General features: G+C 41.5%; 1 protein-coding gene across 3 annotated transcripts in view; it reads left to right on the forward strand.

The window, feature by feature from the left end:
• Window positions 1-13741, forward strand: part of sema6a (sema domain, transmembrane domain (TM), and cytoplasmic domain, (semaphorin) 6A) — a 109117-nt gene that overhangs the window by 66032 nt on the left and 29344 nt on the right. For all 3 annotated transcript variants that reach the window (XM_039803025.1, XM_039803026.1, XM_039803027.1), the window contains exons 7-11: window positions 6354-6444; window positions 7784-7903; window positions 8408-8496; window positions 11080-11297; window positions 13059-13190. In XM_039803025.1, the coding sequence (XP_039658959.1) occupies window positions 6354-6444; window positions 7784-7903; window positions 8408-8496; window positions 11080-11297; window positions 13059-13190 (650 nt within the window). The remainder of the gene's footprint in view (window positions 1-6353; window positions 6445-7783; window positions 7904-8407; window positions 8497-11079; window positions 11298-13058; window positions 13191-13741) is intronic.

Here is a 13741-nt window from a genome sequence, read left to right on the forward strand (position 1 = left end):
TCCCCAACCATGCGTAAGTTTAGGGGGTGTGGTTGAGCTATGAAGCGATGGACATAGATGGATGACTTTCACAACTCAGCAAGTCCTCCTCCTATGTCTTTATCTCCAGGTGTACTTTGACCCACTCGATTTAGAAGCAGAGAAACCTAACTACCTACGTTCTTGCATACACACTCAAATACACACACACACAAACTGAAGGCGCAGTCCTAAAATCCGATACAACCTTCCCCTGTAAACAGATGCCTGCCTCCCCATATTCATGCAGGCATGTCTGGAATAGTTTCAAGATTCCTTCAGGAAAAGCAAAACCACGTTGAAGAAGAAGATGCAGTTTAATGACATTGGGTCAACAAAGAGAGCAGGTAGACGTCAAGATTGACTTGATGGACAAAATAGATGATAATAATGTCAAGAAGAGAGAGACATGGAGAGAAAAACAAAGATTGACATACAGGCAGACAGGAAGACAAACATAAAAAAGCAGATGGGCTGTCTTCAAACTGCTGCTGAAAATCCCACAATTTTTCCTTCCCTAGAGACATAAATTTAACATTTTCTGATGCCTGTGAGCAGCATTACATTACAGTATGTAAATCTTAGGTCATTCACGAGACAATTTTAAATACTTCTGCAAGCTATAGCAGCTGGGCTGACCTAGTGTTAGGACAGCAAAACATGCCACTGCAAAAAAATCGCTTAGTTTAATTGGAAAATTTCTATCAAACCTTAAGGCCTGAAGTGTGCTCAAAACTAACAAAAGTGCTGGAAATATGGTTTCAACATCATTGTCATTTCATTCAAGTATCCAGAGGGGTCACGTTGTACAGTAACTATGAGCTGTCATCAAGAGAAATCACGTATCACCGTACAGCCAAGAAAAAAACGATCAGACGGAGTAAGAAAACAGAAATACTCTGCAGAGGTTCTGTCCTGAAGGCTGTAATTGTTTGGTTTGTAAGGATGTGATGTGATGGTCACAGCACACAGAGATGTTATCTAGGTGGCCTGTGGGGAAAACTCTCCTGCTTTGGTTCACTAGATCTGTTTACCAGACAAACAAGACACCTCCGCTCCGTTGCCTTTGTGGTTTCGGCATGCTAAGCACACAGAGTGGACATCTTTCAATTCACTGACTTCTCCTGCAGGGAAAGTGGAATTTATGTCTCCGCATTTATCAGGCGTGGTTAGCTTTTATAGCCCCTCAGTTATGGTCTCAAGGTTTGTGTTTTAGCTGTTACTGCACTGATAGTTCTGCTAGTCTGGTAGAGTTAATGGCAAGTGTTGTAAAACACAGCAAGGCTTGGTAAAATAGCCATGCATACACACACGCACGCTTGCCTGTGCAAACATAAAAATCAATGCATACTGTACCCAAATCGTTGCACATCATGGGCGATGTTAATGCCATCTCAAAATAAATGAGGAATGTTTGTTAAGAAAAAGATTGTCATTTTGTCACAAGTAACACATCTGTCCATAACAATGCAATGAAATTTAACTGTATAGTATTACGTATACGTATATAAGTATTTTTCCATGTTTTGAATTTCCTCAGTCCAATTAGCCTTCGCGTATTTTAGTGAGTCAGTTCAACGTGCTTGCAACTGCTCTATACCTTAAAAAAAATTCCACTGACTACACTGTAACTATTTTTGGTGAATAAGATGCCATTTTAATCTGGAAATAATTGAATCAATATGCCATGACTATGATATGACGGCATTTAAACTGTTGTTAAACAAAATGACCTCTGCACACTTCCACACAAATGCACATACTAATGCCTGGGCACATGTGTAAGGAAAGAAAACAGAAGTGTGCATGCACCCATACAAACACTGACAACTGTGCAAACAGGCAAACATACAACACACACATTTTACAAATCATCAGACACACACAGACACATTGTACTGCCGGCAGGCTGGCAGCCTCTCTGGGCAGAAACCAGGCGTTTGATGGCGTGCTGGGCTCATCCACTCTGCCTGGTCAAAAGTGTGTTTGTGGCTAAATCCACCTTGGCCACAGTTTGCCTCTCCATCTCCCCAGTGTGACAGCGCTGAAAAGAGCTTCTGTTTCGGGGCCAGCCTCATCCCACATTAATCAACAACGCGGCAAGGGCGAGGGGGAGGGAAGGAGAGGGAGCAGAGGTGGAGGGAGACAGAGGGGGCAGGGAGGGCTCCCGCCCAAACCAGCAACACCCCACGCTGTCTTCTGTTCTAACACCTTTCCTGCCTAGTTACCTCTTTATTTTTACCTCTGTCTGATTTTTTTTTCTTTTTTTTTACAAACCTACCAATGTTCTCTCTTCATTAGCTTCATCTCCTTATCCGCCCGTCACCTTGTGTTGCTACCACAGTATCAACACAAACACATGCACACTTACACACAAATGCATACAGAAAAAAACACAGGCAGACACCTTGGCAGCCATGGCACAGTTCTCTCCCTGGACACTACACGCACAGCACCCAACTCCCTCTCTTCTTCTATTCATCCTCCCTCCCTTCTTCCCCCTCTCTCCTCCTCTCCTGCCAGCTTAATTCCTCTCCCCCTCCATTGCTCCCACCACTCCGCCATCTTTCCCTCTGTTGCTTTCTCCCTCTGTCACTCCCTTGCTGTGTTGTAATAATAAACACCCCATCCAGCTGGGCTGATATATGACTGGAGTCAGTTTCATCGCCTGTTGCCGGGTGAAGTGGGGGGGAATCAGTAGGGAGGCTTGGAGGCAGTGGGTCCCAGGTGATGCCTCCTCGACTTGATACTGGTGGACCGAGGTGTACTGGGAAATTTCATCTGTGCCAAGTCTTTGCATTTGAAATACGATTAATGCACACAGAGGGATTTATTGTAAGCAACGGGGTGAAAACCACACATGCCTTTCTGTACTACACCTTTTCCAGAAGATTGACACAATGTTTATTACAAAGAAAGGCAATATCATACAGTTTAGTCAGTCAGGACACATAATTAATCAAATTAATGTCATATTTGTGCAATGTTTGTACACAATTCTCGTTCTAAAAGATCCATCATTTTAGAAGTTGAAGGGTCAGATAAATGAGGTTCTTCCTCTGTTGGTTAAAATAACACATTTCATTCAACAGCTGCAAAGACTCCAGTTTCGTGCTCTCGTGTAAAAGGTGGCCAGGGAATGGGTTCATCCTCCCAGGGCTCAGAAACAGGTTGCAGAGAAATGGGCCATGACTATTAATCTCCCAGGGAGATGTGTCCTTGTTTAGTTTACACAGCCTCTCCTGGCCCAGGTGTGAACTTGTGCACTTGACCTAGAGATGGTTGTGCAGTTGAAAATATGGATTGCATACAAAAAAAATGTGGGGGGGATTCAACTCAGCTGCAAACTATCAGACACCTATCGGAAAATGTATGTGTGTAAAAATATATTTTTTAATTTTTATTTTTCTACTTTATTATGATTAATCTGTCTGTGGCTGCCTTTTCTGACACCAACAATTAGGAAATATTCATGAACCAGGTAAACCGCTAGGATTATTTTAGAATTGCTGCCATCACAGAAATTAATTTTGCGTAACGAAATGCTTTTCTATAAAAAAACAAAACAAGGAAACACTTCCAAGCAAACAGTTAATAAGTGGGACACTGGCTCAGTTTACCCTAGGTTTGTCCTCAGTAAGATTTCACAAATCCCTCAGCAACGATAAATAAAGCCCATAAAAGAGTCTTAATGAAAACAACAGAGACACAGAAGCAGAATGTGTCCCTCACCCTGAGTGCTGAAGCCGATGCTGAACCAATTATAACACTCCTGATGGGCATGTTTTGGATCTACATTGTGTTTGTCTAATTAATTAGCATACAGCCTATGGAAAACACCATTGAGCTGTTGTAGTAATTAATTCATCTAGATACATTGCACCCCAAGCCAAGGTTACTGTACATTTGTCTGCTAAGCTACAGTAGATCCCTACAGAATAATGTGTTGTTAAGACAGCGCTGACAGAGTGTGACAGCTCTACTGTTCTCTTCCTATTACTTTGAATTATGCTTCTTCTACAAAGCTGAAGTACTTCTTTCTTTTTTGAAGCGAGTGGACTTGACAGCATTATAAGGTTTGCCTGGTAAACAAGGTAAAAAAAAAATCCACCTGGCTGATTAAACATCAAATTTCTTCACGGCAATGTTGTGGTTCAGTACGGCAGTTTTATGGATTGCTATTGCCCATTTTCAAAATATTGGATGTTGCTTTGGACAAGGCTAACAGCATGCAAGTGGGCACTCGGCTGCTGTTTCTCCGCTCATGCCAACTTGACAGAAGACTGGAATTGTACGTTTATCTACAGTCTTCCTCTGTTCAAAAGGCAGGAATAGATCAGTGACAGCCAGCCAAGCCTTGTAGACAGAGGTCACTGCCTCGGTGAAATCAACTGAGGAGCTGGCGGGGTGGGGGTATCTGGTGTGGCGTGAGAGATATGTGAGTGTGTGTTTGTGATGTGTCAGAAGAGGGGGGACTGTTTGTGTTAGGTAGCTGACACAGAAGCTGCTGACGTTTCTAGCTTAACTGAGTTGCCCTGTTGCTCTGTACACCCAGACGTTGTGATTCAGTGGATGCACCTGACCTTCAGCCACTCACGTTCCTTATGATTAACTCAACCTAATCTATAATTACAGTCTCCCCTGTCTAATAACAATAAATATCTTCAAACCAGCATGCCTTCATATATCATCCTCCTATATTTTCTGAAGAACCAGAAGGAATGAGAAATCGAGAAATGTGCTGCTGCTGGTGGTTCTGTGTTTGTTGTAAAAGGTCACTTGTAATTTTCTCTGCCAAATCAGCCTCAACAATTTCTCTGGCAGGCTTTTCCAGCATTGCGCCGGAGTGTGTGTGACCTTTTTAGTGGGCAGATGATAACCGTTTCCACCGAGACAGGAATAGAAAACAAAATGAACTGTTTAGAGACCAGAAAGGGCGGCATAAGCAGTTTGCAGCCTTGGCAAGCTACGTTCCTCTTTGTCAAGAGAGAGGGAAAAAGTGAGGAAGTGAGGAAGTAGAGTAAGAGAGAGATAGAAACAGAGATAGAGAAGAAAAATGACTATGTATTGTGAACTCCAGAGGCAAACAATAAGTTCAGTAATGTTGCATGACCTCAGCCTCTGGCCAGTGCAGTAAGCTATGGCTTTTCTTCCCCTTGTGTGTGTGTTTGTGTGCATCTCCCGTCTTTAGCTGGGGTAATAAAGTGTCCTAAGGCGTGCTGGGGAACACAAGCCAACCCATGGTGTAATGATAGTGACCTTTCACCCACATCTGATCCTCCGCCATGCCCTGCCAATCGCACTGAAACCAAACTGGGCGCAAAACAAGAATATCTTGTTTAAATTCCAATTCACAGAGATCATCCCACTAAGCCATAAACTACACCAGTAGTGCTTCTTAAACTATGGTCAAAATAGCTAATGGAAATTGGACTACTGAGTGACTGAAATTAGCTGTAAGTTTGGATAAACTGCAGTACACTCCCAGTGCTAAGAAAATACATATTTTACATTGTCTAGGTGCCGAATTAAAACTTGGATCTCTCCTGAAATATACCAAATCAGGGAACAAGTCTTGCCCAAGGAAAAGCTCTGAACACAAGACAAGACAAAGTTGAGGCTGCAAAATATATGACTACTGTATGATATACTATTTAAAAACGACTGTGGTTTAGTAAAAAATTATCACGTTCCCCGCTCAGGGCCATGTGCTCACCCATTTTTACTCTGCACATTTATTTCCTCTTCACAGCAAAAGCACAAACTTTAGAAATCAGGGCAGAGGAAAGCCAAGCAGTATGGTTAAAGATCTGTCTTGAGGGTTGTTAAAACTCAGCGTTAACACCAGTACAGTTGAAGGATAAAGGATGGCAGGGTGAAGCAAACCACATCCACCCATGCTGTGGAACATGTTGCTGTGGAAAATGTCAGTTTTTGTAAATCTCCCTCCATGACAGGTTTCCAGATACCCCCAGATGGGCTGCTTTGACAGCGCTCAGAACAACACTAAAGTGGCATCCACAGGACATCAGTTTAGGTCAGAGTTAGATGGACACACTCCTGGGCTGGGCACAGCTTTTTGGGACTATTTTATTATGACTCACCACATTTCTCCAGTTTAACGCAGTTTTTTTTTTTTTTTTTTTTTTTTTAGCATTGCCTTCAGATTGTCATTTTGACATTTTAGCTTATTTCTCATTTTCCTCCTCTAGATCTTTTCCTCCAACTGGGAACCAACATTTCCTGCCTTAGTTGTATTTCAAGTTCATTGTTTAGTTTGACAACTCTACATTGTCTGACCCGTTGTTGACCTTTCACCTCCTTTGTGACCCTAGATGGACACCCTAGAGGCTGTGGGAGAGGATATCAGTGGGATGGCACGTTGCCCATATGACGCCAAGCACGCCAATGTTGCCCTCTTTGCTGGTAAGATGAAATGCATCTGTATATGTCAAATTAACAATGTACTTATCTGTATTTAAAGTACTTGATTATGTTTATCATCATTTTCAATTCCTTTCTTGTGGCTTAACATGAGAGAAACTCACACAAAGTTTCCATGAGGTGAAAATAGGTTAACTATGTGTGATAGTACTCACTGACTGCCATAAGGCAAAAACATGAATCCTAATTTTCTCCTATCTGCATTTATTAAACATTGGAATATTTTTGAGCTAGATGGGAAAGTCGAGTCTATTTGAGCAAGTGGATTAGTTGCGGTTGTATTTAAATTGTTCTTGATACCCTGCGGTTTATTCTAATGGCAATACTCTGACAACATGTGAAGAATGAAAGCCAATCTGTGCTACATGCACTCGAGTAAATCATCAACTTTGAGGCCACAATTCCTGACACTCTGCGTCAGGACTTCGCTGCTTTATAGAGCCCTTTGGAAACACATCAATAGTTCTGTGGTAACAGCAAAAACAGAATCATCTTTCTCTCACTTTTATTGCACTTTTCTGCCGTCCACTTTGTCTCTCGTTCACTTTCTTTCAAAATTCACAAGATTAAAAATAAGTCACAAAATGATGGGACCAGAATGAGTCAGCTTTCCGTTGGCAGGGTGATATTCTTCCAAAGGCTGCTAAAGACATTCAGTCCCCATTCGTATGTGCTGTGAACCAATTTATGGCAGTATTGATGAGCTGTCCCTGCCTGTTTTAAGCCAATGAGGAGAGTAAACGCCTAGCTTTACCAGTTAATGTGGAGCAGAGCTGCTTGGAAGGAGCTGGAAGCACTGAGTAATCAAGAGGGTTCCTCTGACTGCTATCCTTTCAATTATGTAGTTTGAGTTTCCACTGTGGTTATAGCCAAGGCAGGCTGAGGTCATGCTGGTGGTGGTTTGTGTTTGTGGAGCATGTGTGTGTGTGTAATGTGCGTGTAAGTGTGTGTTTCTGTGGGACTCTAAGAATGTATATGTGAATGCAGGGCTTTAGTGTTTGTTGGTGCTTTTGAAGTGTGTTTGAGCAATTACAAATGTGCAACATGGTTAAGTGTGTTTACCGTCTTGTTTGTAGTCTCTTCGGTTTGAGTGATTCATTCATTTTGCAGGTCTGAGCCATCTGAAACGTGTTTATGTGTCCAGCCAGAGAAAGCATGCATCTCTTAGTGGCTTTATGTGTTTTTCTTTTGACTGAACTTTACTCTCTTCACCTTTTTCTCTTCCTTTATGGCTCTCCTTTATTCTCTCTTCATTCTTCTGCCGTCTCCATCTTCACTTTTTCCTCTGATTGCTCTTTCCGTCTCTGTGTTCCCTCGCCAGATGGCAAGCTGTACTCGGCCACTGTAACAGACTTTCTAGCGATCGATGCGGTCATCTATCGTAGCCTTGGAGACAGCCCGACTCTGCGCACTGTCAAACATGACTCCAAATGGCTGAAAGGTGAGTGGGGGAAACAAAAACAAAGTCTCTGAGGTTGGAAAGCACCATGCTGACTGACAAGTTAGAAAACAAACTTGTGTTTTGTAATGCATGCTTGACCATGTGTTTGTGATTTATGATGTGTTTATGTGTGCCTCTGTGTATGAGTCTAGGTATGAAGAGCAGGAGCACTTACTGTATGCTAATGCTGCACGCTCTGTTTGACACAGTCATTTCACCAACCTGCCCTGATAGAGTTGATGTAGCCAGGAAATTGCTCTGCCCTGGGGAAAAACAAGCACAAGTCCAACCTGTCAACACTAAATAGAGAGATCCCTCGTTCCTTGCATGCAAATTTTTTTGCTGATATGATAGATGATAGATTGAGGCACTCAAGGCTCACACTCGGTGCTTTTCTGCATAATATGACAGATATTCCGGCTGTTTACTGTGAAATATGGTGTCAGAACTGTTTTGTCACAGTAAAAACGTCACTTTGACTCATAGTTTTTTTTCCTCCTACAGAGCCCTACTTTGTCCAGGCAGTCGATTACGGGGACTTCATCTACTTCTTCTTTCGGGAAATTGCTATGGAGTACAACACAATGGGAAAGGTAAGCATGGGCCCTATTCTTCTGCTATTCTTTGAACTGTAATCAGAGGTGGCTTCCTATTTACCGGGAGAATTGGGAAGTGCCTGAGGAAACTAACAGGATATGGGTGTATCACATAACTGGAAGGAGGCTTTCAGGAGCTGTAAAGTGGCCAAACATTTTTCAGCAACAGACAAACACTGGGCAGGATGCAGGACCTAAAATAGATCCAGAAAGAAAATCTGTGGATGTCTGGAGATCCCATTTTAAAGTCTAAATATACCACTTGAATTGCACGTCCGCATCCATCCTGGCAATGCTCCCATTTGACCTATTGTCTTACTGTGTTCTTAGAGGAATTCCACCCAAGTGTGTCTGGGAAACTAGCAGTATAAGAGGAATGGTTGAAGAAGGTATTACAGTAAGAGTGACATTTTTCTATTAATCTTCTCAATTCAGTTTTGGACTCTGCCCTGAGAGAGTTTAATCTGATACCAGGTAGGAGAAAATCTGTTATGGAAATGAATCGCTCAATTTGTATTCTTCAGTAATAAATTAAAGGAAACACACAAGAGAGGGTGAGAAAGAGAGGGAACAAGAACCGAGCGGAGGTAACGAGAAACCCAGAAATAATGGATTCGCTGCCAGAAGTGACAAACGTGTGTTATACAGAGCACGAATACAGATCAGGCCTCTCAATCTGCTGGGTGTTTTGAAAGCAATGTCAGTATAATTATGTGTGTGGTGGTAGAACTGATGGTGCAGAGAGCAATTTAACATTTAGTGAATGATATCTCTTCATTATTACAAAGTAAATTGGCCTTCCCTGACAATGTAAGCAGTCGTTTGTGCTTTGTGGCAAATTGATCAATCTGCTGTGGCAGGTTTGTGTTTGCTTGAGTTTTAATGTTGGACTGTTACATTGTTATCTGGAAAATACAGACGGATAAATATTTCATTATACAAGTGAATTAACAAGACTAGATTTGTGTGTGTGTGTGTGTGTGTGTGTGTGTGTGTGTGTGTGTGTGTGTGTGTGTGTGTGTGTGTGTGTGTGTGTGTGCAGGTAACACACAGATAAGCCAGTGTTCGGCTATCGAGTAGAAATGTGAGAAACTGGTATATGTAAAGCGGACGAAATACCACATTCTTACATGTTCTGTGTAATACATTATCTGTCATCTCAATGCACTATAATCTCACAGTGAACAGGCCCATGTAGTTGTGTGTGTTTGACACATTTTGCATTGGTCGTAACATACGCATGGGTAAGGGTGTGTTTTTGTGTGGTTGTCTGCAGTCTTATGTGTGTAGAGATCTGGTTTAAATGCATGTTCGCTCCCATTCCCACTGTTTACTCTTGTGCACAATTTCAGGTCAGTGATAGATTTATTGCTGTTAAGTATAGTGTGACAACAACTAATTACAATACTGACTGTGTGAGCTTACGGCAGAGATGTAATTACACCGCCGGCTCCTATTTGAAGCTGTATTTTAAATTTTCTGTTGCCAGGTGCTGACTTTAACAACATATCTAACACACCAATTTACTTTTATGTGTCTTTAATTTGCTATGAAGTGATGAAATGTTGGATTAAGACACTGTGGTGTCTCCCAAGGATTTTTGTCATTCAAGCAACCAAAGAGGGCCTATGGTATGTTCAGCTGGGAATCAAATGAAAACATTTTTTATCCTTTGAAGTTCAAAGTTTATTCTTGACTTTGGAAATAGCAGTTGAAGAAACAATCTCACCTCCAGGTACATTTAGTAGCTGTTATGGAGCTTTCGATTACATCAAATGATCTGCATTATAAGTAGGAGTTTGTCCAGTTGTTGGAAATATTGTTAATAAAATAAAACATTTAGAGTTAAGTGTGTGTTGAAAATTTTTATATAGGAAATAATGGTGCTATTAAGCTTACAATGTAAAACTAGAAGAGGATCTTCAGATGCAAATATAGAATAATGTTATATCCAAAATGTCAAAAAAGTGAATGCATTGGTCACAGTTTTGTTAAACCAACTTCTGGCTTAAAAAAAGGGTAACTCAAATTGTACATATCAAAGTCTGTTTATAGGTCTTGGGGAGTAACTTTACTATCTGCTCCAGAGGGAGCTACGCGAAATATAACAAATTACCTCAAGTAATGTTGTTTGTGGTTAAAAGACTACTGTACAAGTTTGAAAATGTATAAGAAATTCTGTGGTGTAGAGTTGGAAAGCAGTGAGATCCCCAGATTTCTATAGTCCACTCCTTATCTCTGCTTGAGGCTTGCAGCCGCTACTAGCACAACACACTCAAATCTACAACTGAACTGCTGTCGATTTGCATTGTGGGTAATATAGGTGCCAGGTTTGACAAGGAAGAAGAATGCATGGAATAAAAAAGACGATATCTTTGGTTCTGCTGCGTCAATTTTGATCTGTTTTTTAACTGTCCATGAGTCCGACAAGATATAGGAGTGCAATGCTAAATCGGTGGAATACGCTTTTGATGGACTGCTTAACAGTTAGACTGAGACTGCAGAAGTCATACAGGGACTGTTGATGTAAAATCCCGAGCTATTCAAATGTAACTTTTCAACTCTGTGTGTCTCCGTCAGGTGGTGTTTCCTCGGGTGGCCAGGGTTTGTAAGATCGACCGAGGCGGCTCGCCACGGGTCCTAGAGAAGCAATGGACCTCATTTCTCAAGTCTCGCCTGAACTGCTCCATTCCTGGTGATTCCCACTTCTACTTCAACATCCTGCAGGCAGTGACAGATGTCATCCACATCAACGGGAGGGACGTAGTGATGGCAACCTTCTCCACTCCTTACAACAGGTACCCTGAGGAACAGGAAACGAAATAAGGCGTTAGGAAATCAGCAGCATGTATTGCACCTTAAGAGGTTTGAAGGTAGCAACGGATGGAAGTGATTTATTGAGCTTGTTTTATTTAGCTATATTCTTTTCACTTGTCTCAATTGAGTTCATGTCTGTCAACAACTGTTTTGCACTTTCCATGTATCAACTCAATCATCTTTCTCGCTTTAAAATGCTTTTTAAAATGCCTCAATTCATCAACATTATGACAGTCTGACCTTTGTTAATGTTAGTAGCGTGTGCCCCTGCTGTGCCTCTTGGCAACATGTAATTCCTGAGACTACTGGGTCAACATTTACATCTTCTATCAAAACAGTTTGTGCCCTTTTGACATGCAGGTGTTTAATCTTATTTTCCCCTTTTACAATTCCTACTCAGAACTGCTTTCATATTCATGGGCAGGGTGAGTTGTTATCTAAATTGAAAATTACCACAAAGCCATAGAGCTTGGCTGATAGCTGGCACATATTGTAATTTTCCATTTTATGGCTGCTTTTTAGCAGATAAGACAATTGCTTGTGACAATGCAATTGAGCATGGTTAATGGACATTAAAACCCAATGAAGCAGTGCCTCCGAAAATTTCTATAAGCGCCGGTTTTGATCCTGGCTTTAATTTTCCATTTCATAGTCACGGGGTGAAATAAGAGGGAGAACGTTCAGACTGAAGGCAGCACTCAGGGTTTGTGTCATTTAATTGTCTGTCTGGCTGTGAAGCTGCCTGGCCCAGTCACTGTCTAACTGGCTGGCTGGCTGGCTCACCCTCTATCTGTCTTTTAAGCAGCCTGATATAAACAGACATATGACTGTTTAACTTTCTGAACATATCCAATACAGTGGGTAATTACTGTAATGCAGTAGCTAAGCCAAAAATTAACAACTCTCTGACTTTGCTCTCTATAATACCGCCCTTGTGTATTCTGTCTCCCCGATGTCTACATAAGTTTAACCCATGATGCAACAGCCAGAAAATCCAGCCAGCTGAGAGAGATTTCTCTTCTAAAAGAATAAAGAATGCCTAGTTCCAATTCTAATTTATAGGAGCAGCTGCATGAAAAATAGAAAAGTGACTCAGCAATCTGTTATGCATTGATTCCACACAAACAGAAAGAAGCCAGTGAGTCCGCTGCTATCACAAGATGGGTTTTTTCCCCCTTAAATAAAAGGCAGTAATAAGATAATCAGTTGTCTGTAATTCTTGCTCAACAGTGGACTTGTGATGAACTTTGATGCTTCGAGGCTTTTGGGGAAACCCAGTCTTGGAGGGAGATGTGTGTCCTCATGAGGCTTAGCAGGTGTCGACACTGTAGCTCATAGACTATTAAATGCAATAACACTGCAGTAGTTGCACTGATATAATAGCATTCACACTAATCAATACAGAAATAAGAATGATTGCTACTAGAATTAGCCAAAGCTACAAAATAAATGGAGGAAATTGCAATGTATGTTTGAATACATGAGGGAAGTGAGGATAAATAATTTGAATACCTCGACAGCATGGCAAACTTGACTGTATCTCCCAGTGTAAACATGCAACAGCTAAAATGAGCCATCCTTGAGGGATTTAACCTCTTCTGAAAGGGGATTGGAAATCCATGTTTCTGTCTCTTGGTTATAGTCCAAACTTGGCAAGGTGTTTCTTTGATATGTTCAGTTGAGAGGATTGTTTACGTGACGTTTTGTGTGTGTGTGTGTGTGTGTGTGTGTTATCGTGGCAGCATTCCAGGCTCAGCGGTGTGTGCCTATGACATGGCGGAGGTGGCCAACACATTCACAGGGCGTTTCAAAGAGCAGAAATCCCCAGACTCCACCTGGACGCCTTTTCCTGAAGACAAGGTTCCAAAGCCAAGGTACAACAGCAGTTAATTAACCACAGCACACACACACACACACACACACACACACACACACACACACAAACATTATGATTTTTTACATTTTTTACCCCATTTTTCAATACATCCCTACCAGTGCCTGAATTGGACCGCCAGTACCCCATTCAGCAGTTGTACATGGACATTGTACGTTCTTGATATATTTATATTCATATGATCCAGGGTACCCTAATATATCAACTAGTAACAATTTGATCTAAGAGCTGATAGCAACCTAAACAGTTGTAAAAAATGAAAAAGACAATTAGATGGCAGATACATAGTCTCCAATATGAAATACTACATACACCGGTACTTCAAAACAAAACAAAACACCCACTCTTCACACACCCAAAAACTCATCTCCCACCCAACAGCTGCATCAAAGAAGGGCTCAGTATCAGCAAATGAAACATGAGAAATAACATGGGTGGGTGCTTCACAAAGCACCACCTTATCAAACTCCCATTTTTTGCCACTAAGCAAGAGGCTCTTCTATCTCCAAAAACAAGATTACAAATACAATT

Source organism: Perca fluviatilis, chromosome 6, assembly GCF_010015445.1.
Source record: "Perca fluviatilis chromosome 6, GENO_Pfluv_1.0, whole genome shotgun sequence".
Classification (NCBI taxonomy): domain Eukaryota; kingdom Metazoa; phylum Chordata; class Actinopteri; order Perciformes; family Percidae; genus Perca; species Perca fluviatilis.